At 32.8% G+C, this 22,732-nt stretch overlaps 1 protein-coding gene across 1 annotated transcript; it reads right to left on the bottom strand.

The window, feature by feature from the left end:
* Positions 1-13,027: 13,027 nt before the first annotated feature.
* On the bottom strand, positions 13,028-19,596 carry LOC130015273 (uncharacterized). Its single transcript, XM_056105057.1, has 7 exons — positions 19,545-19,596; positions 19,024-19,230; positions 14,853-15,260; positions 14,387-14,688; positions 13,922-14,305; positions 13,711-13,815; positions 13,028-13,630 (listed from the first exon to the last, which is right to left on the bottom strand). The coding sequence occupies exons 1-7, from the start codon at positions 19,594-19,596 to the stop codon at positions 13,028-13,030; spliced, it is 2,061 nt and encodes a 686-aa protein (XP_055961032.1).
* Between the last annotated feature and the right edge of the window lie 3,136 nt (positions 19,597-22,732).

Raw genomic sequence — 22,732 nt, 5'->3', positions numbered from 1 at the left:
AACTCTTCGTCGTATGAACTTTGATAGTAAATGGATATCTTGGATTTCCTCTTTTTTCGACTCAGCGCAGCTTTCGGTTCTCCTCAATGGTTGTCCAACAGAGAATTTTTTTATGGGTAAGGGAGTTCGTCAGGGAGATCCTATCTCTCCCATGTTGTTTGTTCTTGCAGTTGAAAACTTACGAGCTATTTTCTCAAAAGCTTGTAATATGGGTCTTTTATCGGGAGTTCATATTGATGGCTTAGCGGATCCGGTCTCTATTTTACAATTCGCGGACGACACCCTATTATTTGTGCCTAATGACTTGAATATGATTAAGAACCTTTTACGTATTCTAAGGTGTTTTGAGATTATATCAGGCTTAAAAATTAATTACCAAAAATCTTCGATTATTGGTATTAATGTTGATCATGATTCATTATCCAGAGCGTCTGAGATTCTGATGTGTCGAATTGAGGAGTTACCCATTTCATACCTTGGGCTGCCATTATCTGAGAGGGCAATCGGAGCTAAATCTTGGGATCCTGTTGTTTTGAATTTTTCTTCTCAATTAACTTCATGGCGAGGTAACTTACTCTTACCTGCAGGAAGACTTGTCCTTGTCAAATCCGTGCTTTGTAGTTTGCCCGTTTACTTCTTTGGCTCTCTCCGTATCCCTCAGTGTGTTGTTATTAATCTGGAAAGAATAATGCGCCGTTTCTTGTGGAATGCAAGAACAGATAGTGCAGGCTTTAGCAAGGTAGCTTGGATAGACGTTTGTGTTCCAACTTCCTTGGGCGGTCTTAATATTACGCCCCTTCGTATTAAGAATCAGTTTCTGCTCCTCAAATGGCTTTGGAAGTTGATGAATTCATATAGGAACTCCCTATGGTTTAATGTTGTTACCTGCAGCTCTGAGCTTTCTTCTTGGTCTGATATTGATTTGGTTAACACCAATAAAATGTCACACTTGTGGAAAGGCATTGTGTCTTCTAGTGTCAAAAATAAGCAGCTCTGGAATTGTTTCCAGAATTCGATTTCTATAGAGTTTGGTGATGGGAATTTATCTCGGTTTTGGACTGATATTTGGCTACCTTCAAGTCGGCATTCTGCTCCTCTCAACATTCAGTTTCCCGCTCTATTTAAATTATCGAGGAACAAAACAGGTTCAGTTTCTTCATTTTACGATCAACGGCAGCTTCAATTTGTTCAGTTTCCATGGCGCAGACGGTTACGTATTGGTGAACAGGAACAGTTTACTAATTTGCAGCAGCTTCTCCCTTTGGTCCTACATGAAGGTGACGACCGGTATTTTTGGCGGGATAAAAATCATACACTGCTATGTCTATGAAGCATATCTGGTTCGAATTTTTTCCTCCAATATGCCGTGATCTCAGCTACCTAACAGTTCAGATTTGGAAAGAAAAAATTCCTCCACGTATTCAATTTTTCATATGGCTTCTTTCTCGAGATAGGATATCATCTAAGGAGGCTTTAGCTAGAAGAGGAGTTATTGATTTAAATCAGAGTTCATGTTGTTATTGTTCTTTATTGGAGACAAGCACCCACATTATCCTTCATTGCAACGTATCTTGGCGTTTCTGGTCCTTAATCCTCAACAAATGTAATGTTCAATGGGTGTCTCCAATGTCGACTGAAGATTTTTATATCCTTTGGGTTTCCTTTTCTGCAGGAAAGTATGTTGATTTATGGAAGCTAATATGGTATTTTGGCACTTGGATTTTATGGAAAGCGGGGAACAGAAGGGTATTTCAGGATAAAGAGGCGGATATTCATTCTTTGGTTTTTATGAGCATTTGTAAGTCTGTAGAATTTTACAAATTTCAGCATCACGATTTCCCTTATTCGGGGAATGATGTTTTTAGATGCTTTGATTTATTTTGTAAGAACTTTTAGTCCCTCTGGTGTCCTTCTTTTACCATCCACTCATTTGTGGATGAGCTAATATACATATCATTTATAAAAAAAAAACTCTTTATCATCATTAAATGTTAAATTAAAGGTAATTATAAATTTCATTCATATCAAATTAAAATAAATGAAAATTGTAGTAAATATATATAAGTTAATAAATGAAAATAATATTTATATTAAACATGTGAGATAAAAAAGACTGAATCAGACTATTAAACGGGAAACTGAAATCAGAGTTTCATCTTTCTGATCATGGGTAAAAAAATTAAAAATTCGATTAATGGTGTCCAAATAAATTTGTAAAAAGAATAAAAAAACATTTGTGAAAATTATGTATATTAAAAGCACAAAAGAGGGTAAAACCAAACCTACAATCTTTCGCACAAAAAGTAGCACATATTTAGTGGCACACTAGCGGTTATAACTTATAGAATGGTTAAAACAAAGGCTTGAAAACATAATACATGAGGAATTTCTAAAAAAGTTCAAACCCGAATACACAAAACTTGTATTACAACTATTAAAAAACCATGATGCCTTTAAAAATCACCATTTCCTTATCCGAAGTTTTATTCTGGAAAACTCTATTATTTATGCACTTCTATATTTCCCACACCCCAAAAACCAGAAAACCAGCCAAAGCTTCCGATAGGGTCCTCTCGGAATAACGTAGTGCCATTGATCATAAAATCCGAAAAAGAACAAAAAAAAGAAACTCAAACAACATCTAACCTTTTATGGATTGTTCATGAAAATAATCTATGAACAGCGCAGTCATAAATACGTAAATACGGAAACATAAAGCACAAATTGAGAGATTATTTTTTAAATTAAGGGACTAGCCCAAAAAGTAGGATATAGAAATAATGGCTTAACCCTGAAAAACCCCTCACCTTTCAACTCCTCTTCGTTTACACCCTTACCTTTCAAAATCACCAAATAGCAACCAAATTAACACCTTTGACTTTCAATTGCACCCTTAAAATATTAAATTGATCTTTTTTCACTGGAAAAAAGTTCAAATCGATACTTTATATTTTAATTTATATTCTAAATAGTACTTAATGTTTAAATTTCAACAATAAAACCATATTTCCTAAAAAATATTTCATAAATTACTCAATTTTACGTCCACTTTTATTCAATTTTACCGTTTTAATCCCACAAAATTAATTAAACCAAATTAAAAAAATTAATAAAATATTCAACAATTTTTAACAACCGAAAATTGTCGCCATGTTTTTCCGGCCACCAATGCTCATCCATCTCCGTCCAAAAGATTAAATAAATATTAAAAATATTTTTTTATATATTAAATAATTATTTATTTTAAAAAAAAATTAACTAGAGAAGACGACCGTTCGGTCGTCTTCTCTGGCAAATGAACAGCACAGAGAAGACGACCGAAAGGTCGTCTTCTCCGATTTAAAAAAAATTAAAAAAATTATATAATATAAAAAAATATTAAATATTTATTTAATTTTTGACGAATTATTTTCCGAGAATGGATAAATGGCGGTGACCAAAAAATGTGAGTGGCGGTTTTTGGTTTTGTAATTATTTAATAATATTTTTAATTGATTTATATTTAATGTAAAAAAAATTAATTTTTAAAACTTTAGAAAATATGGTTTTATTGGTGAAATTTAAACATTGAGAACTATTAAGAATATGAATTAAAATATAAAATATCGATTTGAATTTTTTTTTAGTAAAAAAAAAGTTAATTTAATACTGCGAGGGTACAATTGAAAGTTAAAAATAGTAATTTAGATGCTATTTGGTGATTTTAAAAGGTGAGGGTGCAAACGAAAGGGGTTGAAAGGTGAGTGGGTTTTCAGGAGTTTAGCCAAAAATAATTGAAAGGTAAGATGTGATTTGAGAAAAGGGGATTATTTGTTTATTAATCTGAAATGGGATAGAAAAATAATTGAAGGGTAAGATAGTCAATTGAGAAAAAATAAAGATAGGACCAAAGTGGATTGGTTTGGCTTGGCTGTAAATAGCTGTTAGAACTTGGAAAGCTAAGTATGCAGCAAAAATATCTTTTATTTTGCAGAGAAGAGCCCTACTTAGAAATGGAAGCAGTTATCAGTACTAGGCTTGTGGTCCAATCCATCAAACAACCCAGTGAAGATTTTTTGTGGTCCAACTATATATCCAGTCCATCAAACAATCCAAGGAAGATTTTTTGTGTGATAATCAATAATATTTATATCAAGTCTTTTAAATGCCTAATTTTTTTGACAATCGAATAATTTTTTATTAATAATAAAAACAGTTATAGGTGTAAGAATTCAGAAATGGTATAACCGTTTCTAATGACCTGAGATGGAATAAGAAATAAACTTTGATTCGCAGATCGGCTTATAAAATAAAATCAAAATTACATAATTGCTCTAACACAATAAGATCCAATACTTTTCTGTCTAACCGAAAACTGACAAACTCTTCATAAAAAAAGTAACAAATCTTTCATATAGAAAGAACAACAAAACTTTCAAAAAGAAAGATAATCGCTATAAAATAATCATAAAAAAATTAATATAATCTATAACGATTTCATCTTCAATCTTGAAAGGTCTTGATCCATCTCTAATTTTTTTATTTTCATATATATTAAAATTGATGCGCCTCGTTGATAGATTTACCAACCAAAATGAAAAAGATGAAAAGGAGTCGGTCATTTATTTTATTCTAAAGCAATAAAAAAGAAATGGCTACCGCAAACAGCAAAAATAAACCATTGACGGCAGCCGAAGCAAAAAACAAAAGGAGAACGCTTGACGGCTAGGGTTTTCTATTTGAGAGAGAGGGGAGAGGAAAAAAAGGTTTTTTTTTTAATGCCTAATTATTTAAAACCACCCATGTTGTATTTTTTTCATATATATTTTGACATAGAAAAACAACCGTTTGTATTTGTATCCATTTTTGAGTTTTTATATTTCACCTCTACCCAAAAATATTAAATGAACATCTTTTTATCTGAAAAAAAAATTAAATTAATTTTTCATTTTAGCCTATGTTCTAATTATACGATAATATTATTAATAATATAAAAACATATTCTTCTTTCAAAAAAACTTAAAAAAATAATAATTTTATCAATAATTTTTTAAAATCAAAACTATAAAAAAAATCAAAAAATTAAATCTCACGACATATCGGAAAAGGAGCAGCACCTCTTTCTCTTTAGAAGGAGTTGCTCGCTCCATTGAGAAGGAGCAAGCTGCTCCTTTTTCATATTTGAGAAGGAACATCAACTCCTTCTCAAATAAAATCAACTCTTTAATAATTAATCTACATAGTATATTAAAAGTTTATTAATTATTAAAATTATTAGGTTATTGAATTTGTATAAAAAAAATTATAAAAAGTGTAAAATATATTTTAAAGCATTTGCATTCGTAAACCTAATATTAATATTATATTATAAAAAAACTGGCTAAATATACTTTATAATCACTCAATTCAAAAAAATTAATTTTTATATGCAGTTTAAAAATATCAACTTAATAATAAATCAAAAAGAATTATCAAAAAGTTGTATCTATGAAATAAAATAACTTCTAATATTTTTTTATACTACGAATGTTTCACTTGCTTTTACTTGCACACCTAATAACTTTTCTTAAATTTTTTCAAATTAATAAAAAAGTTATAATTTGATGGTATTTCAGCTTCCACCTTACGGATCAAGGTTAATGTTGCCTCAAATAATTCATCGGTTGTTATATAATTCTTTAGAAAAATATCTCTACTAATTATATATTTTAAATTTTATTAGTTATAAAATAATAGAATTATTAATTATTTGACGTGGTGTTGGATATGCCTCATTTTAAACCTGTCTCATATAAAAGCTAGTGAAGATTTATAATGGCTGTAAATAGCTAGCTGTTCGAAAGCTAAGTATGAAGCAAAGATATCTTTTATTTTGCAAAAGAGCCCTACTTAGAAATGGAAGCAGTTATCAGTACTAGGCTTGTGGTCCAATCCATCAAACAACCTAGTGAAGATTTTTTGTGGTCCAACTATATATATCCAATCCATCAAACAACCCAACAAAGATTTTTTTGTGTGAAAATCAATAATATTTATATCAGTTTTTTAAAAGTTTAATTATTTAAAAATCACTCACATTAATTTTTTTTTAATTTATAGTTTGATATAGAAAAAAAAACCATTTGTATCCATTTTTAGATTTTTATATTTTACCTCTACCTAAAAATATTAAATGAACATCCTTTTATCTGAAAAAAAAAATAAATTAATTTTTTATTTTAACCTATATTCTAATTAAATGATAATATTATTAATATAAAAACACATTCTTCTTCTAAAAAAATTACAAATGATAATAATTTTTATCAGTTATTAATAAATTTTAAAATCAAAAACATAAAAAAAATTAAAAAAATTAAAAAAAATAAATTTCACGACACATCGGAGGAGCAGCAGCAGCTCCTTCTGTTTAGAAGGAGTTGCTCACTCCTTTGAGAAGGAGCAAGCTGCTCCTTCTCCACGGCTCCTTCTCAAATAAAATCAATCATTTAATAATTAATATATATGGTATATTAAAAATTTATTAATTATTAAAATTATTAATTTATTAAATTTGTATAAAAAGAATTATAAAGAATGTAAAATATATTTTAAAGCATTTACATTCATAAATCTAATATTAATATTATATTATAAAAAAACTGACTAAATATACTTCATAATCACTCAATTTAAAAGAAATAATTTTATATAGAGTTTAAAAAATATCAACTTAATATTAAATAAAAAAAGCTATCAAATAATAATTTTCTTTAAAATTTTCTCAAATGAATAAGAAATTTGTAATTTGATGGTATTTCAGCTCGCACCTCACGGATTAAGGTTAATATTGCCTCAAATAATTCATTGGTTGTTATGTTATTCTTTAGAAAAATCTCTAATAATTAATATTCATATAGAATATATTTTAAATTTTGTTAATTATTAAATAATATAATTATTAATTATCTGACGTGGTGTTGGATATGCCTCATTTTAGACTTATCCCACATTGTTTAGAAAAGGGACTTGTAATTGTTGAGCTATATACATAGTGTAGAATTTCACATTGCTTAGGAGTGGAAGGGTGGAGACTTCTTTAGCCTATTAAAGGGAGTATCCTCTACCAATTGAAACAGATCCCACAACAAGCCTGATAAACTCTTAAGGCTTAGTTGGTTCTCTTTCTAGTTTGTATCCTTTTACAAACGTTAGTGGAGTATTTTGATAGTGCCCGAGGATGTAAGCCGGTTGTCTTGGCTAAACCTCGTTAAAAGGTTGGTGTTCTCTTTATTGTTTATTTATTAGCTAACGCTCAACCTAGCTAGAGTTATCTATTGTAGAGTTAGTTATATCATGTTAAATTTTGTATATGAGGTTGGTATTTAAGTGATCCGCTTGTGACCCTCGAATCTTTCTGGGAATTTTTTTAGTATAATTATTTAGCACAATACGTGATTCGCTAGCATAATCGATTGAGCTTCCACGGCAATTGGTATCAGAGCTAAGGTTCTATCCTTGGCATATCAGTTAGCTATTAAATAAAAGTTGGAGAAGAAATGTCGGGAAACAAAAGTCCGTCCACATTAATAGCTTTTTCCTTTTGAAGAATGGCAATGTCAAATGCAAGAATTGCGGTGGAGATTTTTGATGATACATGGTATTTCGACATGTGGCAAAGTGAGCTTCTAGATTTATTCCAGCAAGGTCTAGATGTCGCAATTGAAAAAGAGAAACTATAAGTTGTTGATGAGAGAGAATGAAGTAGCATCAATCGTTTAGCATTATTCTTTCTCAAAGGAAACATCTGCAAGTAGATTGTGGAAAGCATTGGAGGAAAAATTCTTAAAAAAGAATAATCAAAATAAGTTTCATATGAAGAAAAGGATGTTCTGGTTCATGTATCTCCCAGGTACTACTAGGAATGAGCACATCACAAATTTCAATCAATTAGTAGCCGATCTGTTGAATTTGGATGTGACGTTTGATGATGGAGATTTGACTTTGATGTCGTTGGGATCACTTCTTGAAGAGTTTGAGTTTCTTGAAACTACTCCTTCATGGAAAGGTTGGTGTGTCTCTTAGTGAAGTTTGTGGTGTATTATATAGTTATGAATTGAGAAGAAGAAAAAACACTAGTAGTGAAGTAGAAGCTTTGGTTGTTATAGGCCGTTTAGAAAGCTAAGTAATTGGGAAGAAAGGGAGATCAAAATCCTGACCAGAGAAAAATGAATGTGCATTTTTTTCGAGAGAAAGGGCATTGAAAAAGGGAGTCCCAAATTAAAGAATAAAGGCAAGACTGGTAAACAAAAAGCTGAGTTTGTTCCAAATGTAGCTGAGTGTGACGATGAAGATTTAGATCTTTTATTGGTTGTTGTGTCATTAGTAGATATTCATATTGAATGGCTTCCAGATTCGGGTTGTTGTCATCATATATGTCCCAATCGGGAATTGTTTGTTGACTTCAAAGAGCTAGAAGATGGAGTTTTTTACACAGCAAGTGGAAATCCTTGTTTGAGAAAAGGAATTGGTTCAATTCACTTGAGGAACCATGATGGGTCGATAAGGATTCTGTAAGATGTTCGCTATATGCAGAGTTTTACGAAGAAGCTCATTTCTGTATGAGTCATAGAATCTGAGGGCTTTGTTGTGACTACAATAAATGGAGTTATAAAGGTATTCTCTAGTGCACAGGTTGTCATGAAAGGAATTTGGAAGAACACTAACTTGTATTACTATCTGGGTAATGCAATTTTGAGACAGCTGCAAAAGCTTCTATGGATGATAATGAGCTAGAAGAAATTAGTCTTTGGCATAGTCGTTTGGGGCATATTGGTGAAAAATTCTTGATGGTTCTTACAACTCAAGGATTATTTGAGGGACTACGTCTCTGTAATTGGATATATGAAGAAGGATTTCCGAATAAGAATGGTATTGGCTATAAGGCGAGGTTGGTAGCTAAAAGCTATGTTTGCATGGAAATTGAGGCTTACTCTCGAGTTGTTAAACATTCTTCCATTAGAATTTTGTTGGCCTTAGTAGCACATTTAAATATGGAACTAGTTTAGTTGGACGTAAAAATAATGTTTTTACATGGATTTTTGGATGGAGAAATCAATTCGACTTAGGCAGATGGATTGAAGGTGGTTGGAAAATTGAATTCTATAATATACTATGAATACTATGGATATTGGTGTAATATTTGGGCGGACAAGAAAGATGGTCAATATATAGTTGGATACAATGATTCAGAATACGTTGATAAATGGCGATCGACTACAGGCTATATGTTTACACTAGCAAATGTGCCGTATAGTTAGAAGTGTACCTTGCAGTCAATAGTTGCTTTTTGTTTCACGGAGGTAGAGTATATTACAAGTGCATAGGCTGTTAAGGAAGCAATTTGGCTTCATAGGTTGCTTAATGAATTGGAAATTGAAGAGAAGAATGTTGAGATACATTGTGATATTGAAATGCTATCCATCTGGCAAAGCACCAAGTTTACCATGCAAGGACAAAGCACATTCATGTTCGATATCATTTGGTACCAGAGGTTATTGAAGAAGGTGGAGTCCTACTTCGAAATATTTTAACCATGAAAACTCTTACTGATATGATCACAAAGATTGTGAAAGCAGTCAAGTTCAAACATTGTTTGAATTTGATTAGTATTCTCAATATATGAGATTTGAATATGGCCCGGCTCACGCGATGCGTGAGGGGGGATTGGTTGCTCTGCTCGGTCATGATATGCGCGTGGGAGAGTGTTGAAGTGGGATCATCCCACATTGCTTGTGTGTGTACTTGACTGCTATAGTTGAGAGTTGGCGCTTTTGAAGCGCAATTGAAGGTACTATTGAAGATAGTTTGAGATGGTAGAGAGAAAATTCGCCAAGTTGGAGATTTGTTGGATATGGCTCATTTAAAAATTGTCCCATATTATTTAGAAAAATAAGTTGTAATTGTTGAGCTATATACATAGTGTAGAATTCACACATTGCTTAGGAGTGGAAGGGTGGAGACTTCCTTAGCCTATAAAATGAGTCTCATCTACCCATTAAAACTTATTCCACAACAAGTCTGATAAACTCCTAATGCTTAGTTGGTTCTCTCTCTAGTTTGTATTCTTTTACACATGTTAGTGGAGTATTTTGATAGTGCCCGAGGATGTAAGCCGGTTGTTTTGGCTAAATCTCGTTAAACGGTTGGTGTTATCTTTATTGTATATTTATTAGCTAACGCTCGGCCTAGCTGAAGTTATCTATTGTGGAGTTAGTTATATCGTGTTAAATTTTATCTAGGAGGTTGGTAATTAAGTGGTCTGCTTGTTACCCTCCAATCAGTCCGGGAAATTTTCCAGTATAATTATTTAGCACAATACGTGGTTCGCTAGCATAATCGATTGAACTTCCGCAACACGTGGAACGAAGTTGGTTCTCTCAATTTTCTATTAATTATTAAATTATTAATTATTAATTTATTGAATATTAACTATTAGAGTGTTTATTGTATATGAGAAGAAACAACTCCTTTTTATATGGAGAAAGAGCTGCCGCTCCTTCTCCGATCTGAGTACAAGTAGTAGCCGCTCCTTCTCTAGTGGATCGCGGTTCGTAACTCGGGCTGGAAGTATTTTTTAAGTTATTTAATATTTTTATTAAAATTAACAAAATTAATTGATTATTATAATTTATTTGAACGTTTTTAAAGTTGAATGAGTTGTTTATATTTTTCAAATAGAAAAGTATGACATAACCCTTTTATTTAATTATTTTTAGTATTTTCATCCTTAAATTAATTAAATTGTTTGATTGTTTAATTTTGGGATAAAGGTGAAATATGAAAACCAAAAAAGAGTACAAATAGTTTTTTTTCTACGTCAGGATATAAGTGAACAAAAAAATTTCAACGTGGGTGGTTTTTAAGTAATCAGGCCTTTTTCAAATTGTGTGATAAAGAAAAAATTACTTAATGATTTAAATATATTATTCTCTCTGTCTCATTTTAAAAGTCTTATATATAATTTTGCGATGTCCCGTTCTAAAAGTCTCATATTTATTTTTAAAAGATTTTTACATGAAACTTCTTTTTTACCCTTATTTAAATCACCTTAAAAGAGTTTTTCCAAATACTTATATATCTATTATCGGACAAAGAGCACCAAAAATCAAAGAACACATTCAGCAAAGGAGGAGCAGCCCACTGAAAATGACATCGACGAAGAATTGAGTTCCAAACTTGATAGATAAAACGACAATGAAGAATGATATGAATGCTTGATTCCGCATCCGAACAAACCAAACAAGAAGCGCAACGGATTCAAGAAACCCCTATTAATCAAAGAATTTGATGAGATTCTATCTCCCGCCAACAACCACATGGAAAAAAGTAAACGGGGAGGAGCATCAAATTTTTGAATCTTCCCTAGATGTATTGCCCCTAGGACTGACAGAAGTCGTGAGCTGTTAAACTAAAACAACGGGCCTGAATGAATCCTTTCCAGACCAGAAGAAAGCATTAGACGAAGAAAAAGAAGGCATTTTGTCCAGGAGCTGAAGCTTCATCTTCTGAAGCTGCTGCTGCTCGCCCAAACACAGACTACGCTTCCAGGAAAAAGAAAAACAAGATTGTCGTTGATTAAATAAATCTGTAACAAACTCATTAGGATTAAGAGATAGGTTAAGCAACGTAGGAAAGCCAAGGCAAATGGCTTATGTTCCAACCATCACGCCAAAAACGGATATGATCTCATTTGTCTATAGTCATGTTTAAAGAACTGGAAAATAATTCCAAACCAGAGAATTCGCAACAACAAACCAAAAAAATACCACGCCACAAGTGAGAAAGATGTTTAATGTTTATTTTTGAAATTAATTATTTTTATTTATATCTTTTTCATGAAACGGTACTGTTTGCAGAGTTTAGTTGTACAATTTTAAAAAATTGCAAGGAAATAGTAGTTTTTGAAAATATAAGTACAGATAGTAACTTCAATTTTAATTTAATAAAAGAATACTTAATATGTCTCATATATATAGAGAGAAAAACAATTACAATTTCAAATGTTCTTTAAGAATAAAATTATCAGATTACTTAATTCTTATTATCTTCTTTAAATTAAGTCGTTTTTATTTTTAAAACTATTAATCCCTAACTTTAATATAGATTAATTGGAGATTTATTTTTGAGAAATAAGAGATTTATTAATAAAAGCAAGCTGAGGAATCAGCCAGAACAATTTGAATCAACTCTGCAGGTACATATCCCTTCCAAATATTATGCCTACTGCTCTCAGACAGAGCTTTCTCAGCTAGGGAATGAGCAACACAATTTGTGGCTAGATAAACATGCTTAAAGCCTAAGAAATTTTGGTTTCCCAATAGACTTTTACAATCTTGAATAATCAAATCAATGTCATTATAGGACTTATGTTTGTTGTTGAATTGTTCCACTACCACTTTTGCATTAGAATTAATCACAAAAGGAGTTAGATCCTCTTCCAAAGCCACTGTAATACCATCTCTAATCGCCATAGCCTCTCCCAAACTCACTTCTGCTTCCCAGTCATATAGCCTATTCCTTGATATCAGCACTTCACCTTTCTAGTTGCGAATTACCATACATGTGCTAAATCTCTGTTTTTTACTGTCAAAACCATGTTCCACATCTATCATATAACTATCAATTCTGGGTGGGATCCATCTTCTATCCTCTTCTCTATTAGTTTTCTTAACCTCATTCTGCAAGATAGCTTTGCTATTTCCACTTATCTTCCTGAAATCATTAGCATAAGTATTGGCCCACTCTATTAGGATATTTTTTGGTTTGGAAGTCTTACCTAAGATGACAGTTGCGGTTATTCCATATCAGCCAGAAAAGAATACAAAAAACACTAAATTCTTGTTTATCAAGCACATTGTGAGCTTTATGCAGCAAATCTCTGATATTCTAGTCTCTTTGAGGACTTAATCCATTATCCACATACCATCCTCTCCACACCTCCTTAGCTTCTCTATAGAACCAAAGAGTATGCATATTGGATTAAGGTTCAGAATGACAGACTGGGCAGTTAACATTCATATCCATTCCTTCTGACCACTAGTCTAGTTCTCATAGGAATCCATTCATGGTAGATTCTCCAGATAAATATCTTAACTTTTGAGGAGATCAAAAGTTTCCAGAAATATTTCCACCACTTTGAGAATTGTTCATTATCAGAACTAGATGCATGTCTCTTAATTTCTTCTGCTATCCGATATCCACTCTTGACATTATAAATACCATACTTATCATAATGCCATCTCAGCACATCATTCTGATTAGTGATAGCCAGAGGGCTATTTGCAATACATTTAACTTCATGCTCATCAAATACATTCCTTAACACCACCATATTCCATTCCTTACTATCTGTAATCGGCTCACTAACCTTAGCATTCTCATCCATACCAGGTTTGATGTAGATCTTGAAGGTGGATTCTCTATTTATCAATTTATCATGATAAATGTAAATGTTCCTTCCATTACCAACTCTCCAGCTCAGTCCAGCTACTAACACATCCCTGGCCCGGAGCACACTTTTCCAAGTGTAAGAACCTGTTCTGCTGCTTTTAGCTTCAAGAAAACTAACATTCCTGAAATACTTACGTTTCCAGATTCTACAGAGAAGACACTGGGGGTTGTAAATGAGTTTCTACCCTTACTTAGCCAAGAAAGCTTTGTTAAAACTTTCAAGATTTTTAAACCCCATACCTCCTCTGCATTTAGGTTTACACATTGCTTGCCAAGTAGACTAGTGAATCCTCTTGTGACCATCACAACCACTCCACCAGAACCTATTGCACATCTTCTCAACCTCTGTAATGAGGCTTTTGGGATTTTAAAACAACTCATGTAGTAGGTTGGAATGGATTGAATAACTACCTTTAAAAACACTTTTTTCCTCCACTTGAAAAAAGCTCACTCTTCCATGATTGCAGTTTATTCCAAATTTTATCTTTGATAGCTGAGAAATTTTCCCTTTTTCTCCTACTAAAGGAAGTCCCAGGTCAGTTTCATGGCAAGTAACAAATGTAACTTGCAGAATCTGTTGAAGATGTTGTCTTAGAGAGTCTCTTGTCCCCTTACTAAACGATAAAGTTGACTTGTCCAGATTGACAACTTGACCAGAAGCTTTCTCATATACCTTTAAAAGTTCGACAATTTTATAGCACTCCTCAGCATAGGCTCTTGCAAACAGCAGACTGTTATCTACAAAAAAGAGGTGGGAGACCAGCAAGTTTTCACCAAAAATAATGACATGCAAAACACCCTCAGCAACATCATTATTAATCAAACTAGAAAGTCCCTGATTATAAACTAGGAAAAGATAAGGTGAAAGAGGGTCTCCTTGTCTTAGGCCCCTTTTAGGCACAATCTAGCCCCTCACTTCACTATTAATCAGAAAAGAAAAGTTCACAGAATACAAACAATTCATGATTTTCTTAACCCAAATTCCATTGAAGCCTAGTTTGACAAGCATACTTTCAATAAAATACCATTCAACCATGTCATATGCTTTGGCCATATCCAGCTTTAAAGCTAAGGGACCATTAGATTTCTTCCTTGAGTTATTAATCAAATAAATGCACTCAAACCTTATTAAAGCATTGTCAATTATACTCCTGCCAGGAACAAAAGCACTTTGAGCCTGATCAATAACTTTACCAAGTATAGGGAAATATCTATTAGCTAAGGCCGTAGAAACTAGCTTGTAAATGACATTGCAGAAACTAATGGGTCTGAATCATTAGTTTTGACAACTCTTTTCCTTTTGGAATGAGTGTAATCACAGTCTCATTAATAAAATAAAAATCAGAGTCAGAATTAAGCACCTTAAGACAGACCTCAGTCACCTCTTTCCCAACAATATTCCAGTACTTTTTTGTAGAATAAAGCTGGAAAACCATCCACCCCATGAGCTTTTGTTGAGGCCAAAACTCTGAGAGCTTTTTTAACCTCCTCCTTTATAAACTCAGCACACAACTTAGAGTTCATATCCTCATCCACCACGTGCTCAATATGGTTAGTGACAACATTTAAGTCCTCTATATCAGAGTTAGAAGACTCAAATAAGTCTTGAACGTAACTTTGAACTACATTAGTATTATCTCCAGGCTCTTCTTTCCAGTTCCTTTGACTGCCCATCAAACCATCTATCTTATTTCTAGCTCTTCTCCTTGTAGCTCTCCTATGGAATAAGTGAGTGTTACTGTCACCATAGGCAAGCCACTCCTTCCTAGACCTCTGCTTCCACTTGATCTCTGTTGGCAAATAATCGCAAGTGTACGATATCGCTCAAGTAATATAACTTGGAAGACCAAGTATCGATCCCACAGAGACAATGGACTTAATCACTAATTTCAAATATTCTTTAATCGGCTAGCTAGAAAAATCAATAGGATTTGTAATTTAATTAAACTAATATAAACTGAAAACAAATAATAAAATATGATTTAAAACAATAAGATTAAAAAGCTCAAGGATTGATAATCCCAAATAAATAAGCAAAATTATGGAATAGGATTTCTTAGCGATTTTATCGTGAATCGAGCTATTCTAAAGCACCGAATCCCGCCCTCTCAAGCCTCAAAGATCCAAATAAAATCACAACCTAATTACCTAACCAATTATTAACTCGCTCTCACGATATTAAAACTGAATTAAATAATCAAATTATAATTATGAAGCAAACTCAATGACTACCTAAATTCCAACCCGCTCTCACGGCGTTTTTCTCTAAGTTCTTAATTATCTATGTCTATTTAATTAACAATCTCTCAATTAGTTAATTAAACACAAAATCATGAACTAAGTAGCTAATTTAATCCAAGCAATAAGATTAATAATTAAGACACGAATTAACACTAATCCATCCAATCCAAATAATTACCAATTTATAAGTTCATATCAACCCTCGAACAAGGGTTTTAGTTACTCATATTAAAACTGAAACAAAACAAGAAGGATGATGAAGAAGAAAGCATAATTAAACAATAAATACCGGAGTTGTCAATTTCGGAAAGAATCGTCTTGATTAAGCTTGAAATCTTCAACAATCGTCTTGCAGAAACTAATTATAAACTACTTATAAACTGCTGAGAAACAGAAAACTAAAACGCTAATCTAAGAGAAAATAATTAAAACTAATGTATTCTAAATTATTCTACACTATTCTACATACTAATTTTAGTCTAGTACAAGGTCTTTATATAGTAGGAGAAGTTCCGGAGTCTTCTAATTCGTATTACAAATCAATTTGTAATAGGAGTTGTAATTGTGAGTTGAGGAAGAATTTCAGTCCAAATCAAATCCTGAAGCATGCGTGTTTTACTCTTGTTCCGTTCGGGAAGCCCTTGGTTCCGTTCGAGACACAGCCAATTTTCACATGGTCTCGAACGGGAAGCCCTTTGTTCCGTTCGAAAAACTTGTAACCGAGAGCAAAGCTCTCGTTCGGGACACTCTTTCCCGTTCGAGACACAATTTCAGCTGCAAAACTACTAACTTCAAAACTTCATAACTCGATGTAGAAAACTCCAAATGAGTCGGTTCTTGAACCGCTGGAAAGCTTAGGATGTCTACTTTATTTCTTATGAAGAACATAAAGTCATTTGAAGTCATTATCTGCTCCAAAATTGCCAATGAATGCGCCGGGGTCAGATTTTCATGTGTGCAAATGTGCTTTCTTCATTCCCAAGCTTCACGACCTCGATCTAATCCACGATATATACTCTTTATTGCTCAAAATGCTCCATAATCACTAAATAATCCTTGAAACACTAACACACACCATAAAGCATAAAAATACTAAATAATGTATGCATAATACGATAAAAGTGATTAAATACGCTTAGAAACGACTCAGAATATAGGAGTAATTTTACTCCTATCAAACATCCTCACACTTACCCTTTGCTTGTCCTCAAGCAAGAAATAAATCTTACTCTACAAAACATGTTAGAAAACTTAGCACAATCTTGAAAATATATCAATAATAGAAATCCCCAAACCTATGAACAATATGAAAAACAAACTTCTAAACCCGACAACTAAATAATGATGCAATCAAATAATAATAATAATTTTATGATATAATTCAATATAACAACGGTTACTAACTCATTAGTACAAGGTCAAATTGAATCACACTTCAAGCTTCACTATCACTTGCGGGACATGGAAAATAATCAATTTTTTTCCACTTAAGCAAATCATAGCACAATTTAGTAGAATCCGAGCTAATGGCATCAATATAATAACAAGTGTTTAGGGTATATATAATCAAAAGAAAAACTCACACTTGAAAACATGAATACTCACCATAAGCTTGCTCATAGTCCCGGACTCCGCTACTTGATTCGGTAATCAACAAAAATCATATGGTCTTTATTGGGGTTGTAACGTGGTTAAGGTAAAGGGTAGGTAAAAAGGATAAAACAAAGGCTAATTATCAACTTAATAAACTATTTATTACTACTATTAACTTCTAGGTCGATCTAACTCCGCTTTTGCGTTTATATGAACTTATAACTTTCTTTTCTTTTTGAATTACGCTTTACTCATTGCTTTTTTTCAATCTCAGAATTTTTTTCTTCTTTTTGAAGCTTTTGCTTGCAAATTTCTATCTCTTTTTTTTTCTTTTTTTTTTCAAGGCGTAACTTTATCTTTTAAGCACAATGTAGTTCACTTTCTCTTTTCACTAATCTTGAGTTATTAATCACCTATATTCATCATAGTCATAACAAATAATATATCACGTCGATAAGGTAAACAAAAGAGGTAAAACATAGAACGGTAAAATGTGTAAAATATGGTAAAAACAATAAAAAGGTTTAAGGCTCAAATTGGTGTAATCTAAGGGATAAAGGGTAGTCTATTTAAGTGGTCTAAAAGAAAGGTTATACCTAATTGCCATAATCATCTAATTGTTGAAAACTCAATCGTGTAACTTTAAACGGACACCGAGCAAGTTCTAGGAATAAAACATGAAATCAACACTCACAACAAGGAAATTAAGCTCAAAACTCTCAAAAGTGTGTAGTGTTATGCCATAAACTCAATTCCTACAAAAATTATGCTACTTATGCCAAAAGTTAAAAACGACTATAAAAATAAACAATCAACATGTCATGAATCCGCATCAAGTTATTCAATTATGTTTCAACGATTTGAACAAATCTAAATTTTGAATTCACCCTTATTTCATCGGATTATGTCAACGAATTATTAAGTCATTAAGCAAGCATCGCTTATCAATTGTCGAATTAAGAAATCGCGTTTATACATTCATTGATTCGGGGAAATCTAAGATTGACAAATTAATTAAGATACACACCAAATCAACTAACACTTTCATAATTAAAAGACAAAGATTTAAAGCAATACAAGGCATTGTAAAAAACTACGACTATCCTAAAACACCCTAATACAATCTACTAAAGCATGAAAACACAAGAAAAACAAACTAAAAAAAACAAATTAAACCTAAGAAAACATAAATAAACAAACAATAATAAAAAAAATCCTAACTAAACGATATGTTTTTCCCCCATCCTCACACTATTTCATGCAATGTCCTCAGTGTAATGAAATAAAAAAATTGAAAAACATGAGTGTAAGATGAAAAAAAAAAAAATACCTCTTGGGATTGCCTCCCAAGTGCGCTTTAGTTAGAGTCTAAAGCTAGACTCTTCGCGTAAGGTTGCTAAAAATACAACCTAACATGAGGAAGCCGTCTTGGTAGCATCTTCTTCCTCTTTTTCCTTGTTGGCTCCTTCAAATAAAACTCGGATGATATAGAGTATGCTTGTACTCTGTAGTAGGGAACATGAGGAGTATGAAGCATATCCATATATTTAGTATTATTTCCATCATACTCGGAATCAAACCCTTCTAAGAATGGATCTTTAAAATCAAAGGTTTTATTAAATTCCTTGTAGAGTACCGTAATACCAAATTGCTCTCCACTTTCATTATTTAAGCTCATGGATGTTGTAATTGGGTGGAAAATCGGAGTTTCAAGTTCACCATCCTCACACTGTTCTTTTTCGGCATCTACATGTACCTTTGTTGGATGATGTCCAACTAAGGCATTGACATATGGAGTTTCAGCCATCTCATCGTCACTATTGATCGGCACATCGTCAACTTGAACCACCTTCGTAACATGCGGATTGTCAAGTGATTTTCCGCTTCGAAGCTCAATTACTTTTACTTGCTCTTTTAGATTTGATTCTGTTGTAGATGGTAGACCATCTTGAGCTAAATTTTGAATCAAAATAGCCAATTGAGAAATTTGCGTCTCAAGACGGTGGTTGACCGCGGCTTGATTTTGGAAACCGGTTCTCATCTCCTCAATGAATTCGTCAATCTTGCTTCCTTCATCCACATTCCAATTTTGCTGAAAATCCGGTGATTGTTGTGGTTCATTATCAAAGTTGGAATTGAAATCCCATTCGTTTTGATGTAGGTGATAACTTGAATTAAAGTTCAAATTTTCATTGAAGTTCTCCCAAGTATCGTTCCAACCATAAGTTTCACTAGCTTGCCATTGATCACCCATATAGTTGACATGTCCATTCCAATCTGGATAGAGTACATGACAGTCAGCTCGAGTATGACCAAAATCCCCACAAATTTCACAGTTATACTGAAAATTTTGGTACTGCATATAATTTTGATTCCATGCCATTACTCTTTCCAAAATAGGTACACCAAAAACAAATTGAGGAAAAACCAACAAATATCAAATTTCCTGCACACCCAAAAACAAGAACACCCCACGTAAAATTCAATAAACACAAAAAAATAAAAATAAAAAACAGAAAATAAAAGCTAACACAATCAAGAATATAATACTCTTAATTTATTAAATACGCAATTGTCCCCGGCAACGGCGCCAAAAACTTGTTGGCAAATAATCGCAAGTGTACGATATCGCTCAAGTAATATAACTTGGAAGACCAAGTATCGATCCCACAGAGACAATGGACTTAATCACTAATTTCAAATATTCTTTAATCGGCTAGCTAGAAAAATCAATAGGATTTGTAATTTAATTAAACTAATATAAACTGAAAACAAATAATAAAATATGATTTAAAACAATAAGATTAAAAAGCTCAAGGATTGATAATCCCAAATAAATAAGCAAAATTATGGAATAGGATTTCTTAGCGATTTTATCGTGAATCGAGCTATTCTAAAGCACCGAATCCCGCCCTCTCAAGCCTCAAAGATCCAAATAAAATCACAACCTAATTACCTAACCAATTATTAACTCGCTCTCACGATATTAAAACTGAATTAAATAATCAAATTATAATTATGAAGCAAACTCAATGACTACCTAAATTCCAACCCGCTCTCACGGCGTTTTTCTCTAAGTTCTTAATTATCTATGTCTATTTAATTAACAATCTCTCAATTAGTTAATTAAACACAAAATCATGAACTAAGTAGCTAATTTAATCCAAGCAATAAGATTAATAATTAAGACACGAATTAACACTAATCCATCCAATCCAAATAATTACCAATTTATAAGTTCATATCAACCCTCGAACAAGGGTTTTAGTTACTCATATTAAAACTGAAACAAAACAAGAAGGATGATGAAGAAGAAAGCATAATTAAACAATAAATACCGGAGTTGTCAATTTCGGAAAGAATCGTCTTGATTAAGCTTGAAATCTTCAACAATCGTCTTGCAGAAACTAATTATAAACTACTTATAAACTGCTGAGAAACAGAAAACTAAAACGCTAATCTAAGAGAAAATAATTAAAACTAATGTATTCTAAATTATTCTACACTATTCTACATACTAATTTTAGTCTAGTACAAGGTCTTTATATAGTAGGAGAAGTTCCGGAGTCTTCTAATTCGTATTACAAATCAATTTGTAATAGGAGTTGTAATTGTGAGTTGAGGAAGAATTTCAGTCCAAATCAAATCCTGAAGCATGCGTGTTTTACTCTTGTTCCGTTCGGGAAGCCCTTGGTTCCGTTCGAGACACAGCCAATTTTCACATGGTCTCGAACGGGAAGCCCTTTGTTCCGTTCGAAAAACTTGTAACCGAGAGCAAAGCTCTCGTTCGGGACACTCTTTCCCGTTCGAGACACAATTTCAGCTGCAAAACTACTAACTTCAAAACTTCATAACTCGATGTAGAAAACTCCAAATGAGTCGGTTCTTGAACCGCTGGAAAGCTTAGGATGTCTACTTTATTTCTTATGAAGAACATAAAGTCATTTGAAGTCATTATCTGCTCCAAAATTGCCAATGAATGCGCCGGGGTCAGATTTTCATGTGTGCAAATGTGCTTTCTTCATTCCCAAGCTTCACGACCTCGATCTAATCCACGATATATACTCTTTATTGCTCAAAATGCTCCATAATCACTAAATAATCCTTGAAACACTAACACACACCATAAAGCATAAAAATACTAAATAATGTATGCATAATACGATAAAAGTGATTAAATACGCTTAGAAACGACTCAGAATATAGGAGTAATTTTACTCCTATCAATCTCTTCTTGAAGCATCAAATTTTCTAGCTCTCTTTCTATCAATCTGACTTCATCTGCAAACAAGTCATTGTTATGAGAATCTAAGCAAACACCAAGTTGCTCCTTTAGCTCAGAAGTTCTCCTCTTAACATCACCCAAATTCTTCCTCCCCCAAACTTCTAAAACCTTCTGCGCAAGATTTTAATTTATCTGGGAATTCTCTATTGTCACTGATAAAACATTCTCCCCAACACCTCTTAACTTCATCTACAAACCCAGCTTCAATTGTCCAGATTTCTTCAAAATGGAATCTATTTCTTCTCCTCCAACTCTTTTTAATGGAATTAGCTTTCATACCACATATTATGATAGGCCTATGGTCAGAGCCTCCATAATCAAGATGAAAGACTGCATAATCTGGGAACATACACTACCAATCTAGATTAATAATGCATTTGTCTAGTATTTCCCTAATAACTCCCATCCCTCTGTTACACCACCAAGTAAACCCTCCTTCATGACCTCCTGCATCAAAAATGTTACTACTATCCATAGCCCTTCTAAAATTTGCCATCAGATACTCAGGTCGAATTGCTCCTCCTATTTTCTCAGAAGAATTAGTTATCTCGTTGAAGTCCCCTCCATAGAGCCAAGGGCTATTCCAGATACCACTCAATCTTTCTAATAAAACCCAAGAATGAACACGTTGAGATTGAATTGGGTTTCCATAAACCCCTGTAAATCTTCAGGCATTTCTTCTCTTCTCATTCACAATACATTCAATAAACATCTTAGAACTGCCTTTTATAGAGATAAGATCTTCCTCATCCCAGAAAAGGGCCAATCCACCACTCTTGCCCTCACTGCTCACACAAAAACACCCCCTCATATTCAGTTTATCCTTATAACTCTCCATCTTCGTAGCACTCATTCTATTTTCCATTAAGAAAACAAGATTAGGCTTAAATCTGTATATATGGTCACACAATAACCTTAACGTTCAAAGGGAGCCCATTTCCTGAAAGTTCCAAGTCAGTGTTTTCATTGGACCCAGCAGACCTGATCAACAGGTACCACTGATATAACATTTTGAACTTCCTTTCCAGTAAGACAGTCTTCTAATTGAGATAATGTTTCTAGACTTCCATCGGCCTCTTCCAAATCCTCTAGAGCTCCTTCTGCTTTAACTGTAGCATTCTCAACATTCAAAAAGTTTGAAAT

The sequence above is a fragment of the Mercurialis annua genome, linkage group LG3 (genome assembly GCF_937616625.2).
Source record: "Mercurialis annua linkage group LG3, ddMerAnnu1.2, whole genome shotgun sequence".
NCBI classification, from domain to species: domain Eukaryota; kingdom Viridiplantae; phylum Streptophyta; class Magnoliopsida; order Malpighiales; family Euphorbiaceae; genus Mercurialis; species Mercurialis annua.
Note: the sequence above shows the minus strand (reverse complement) of the source record. Positions and strands in the feature narration are given on the sequence as shown.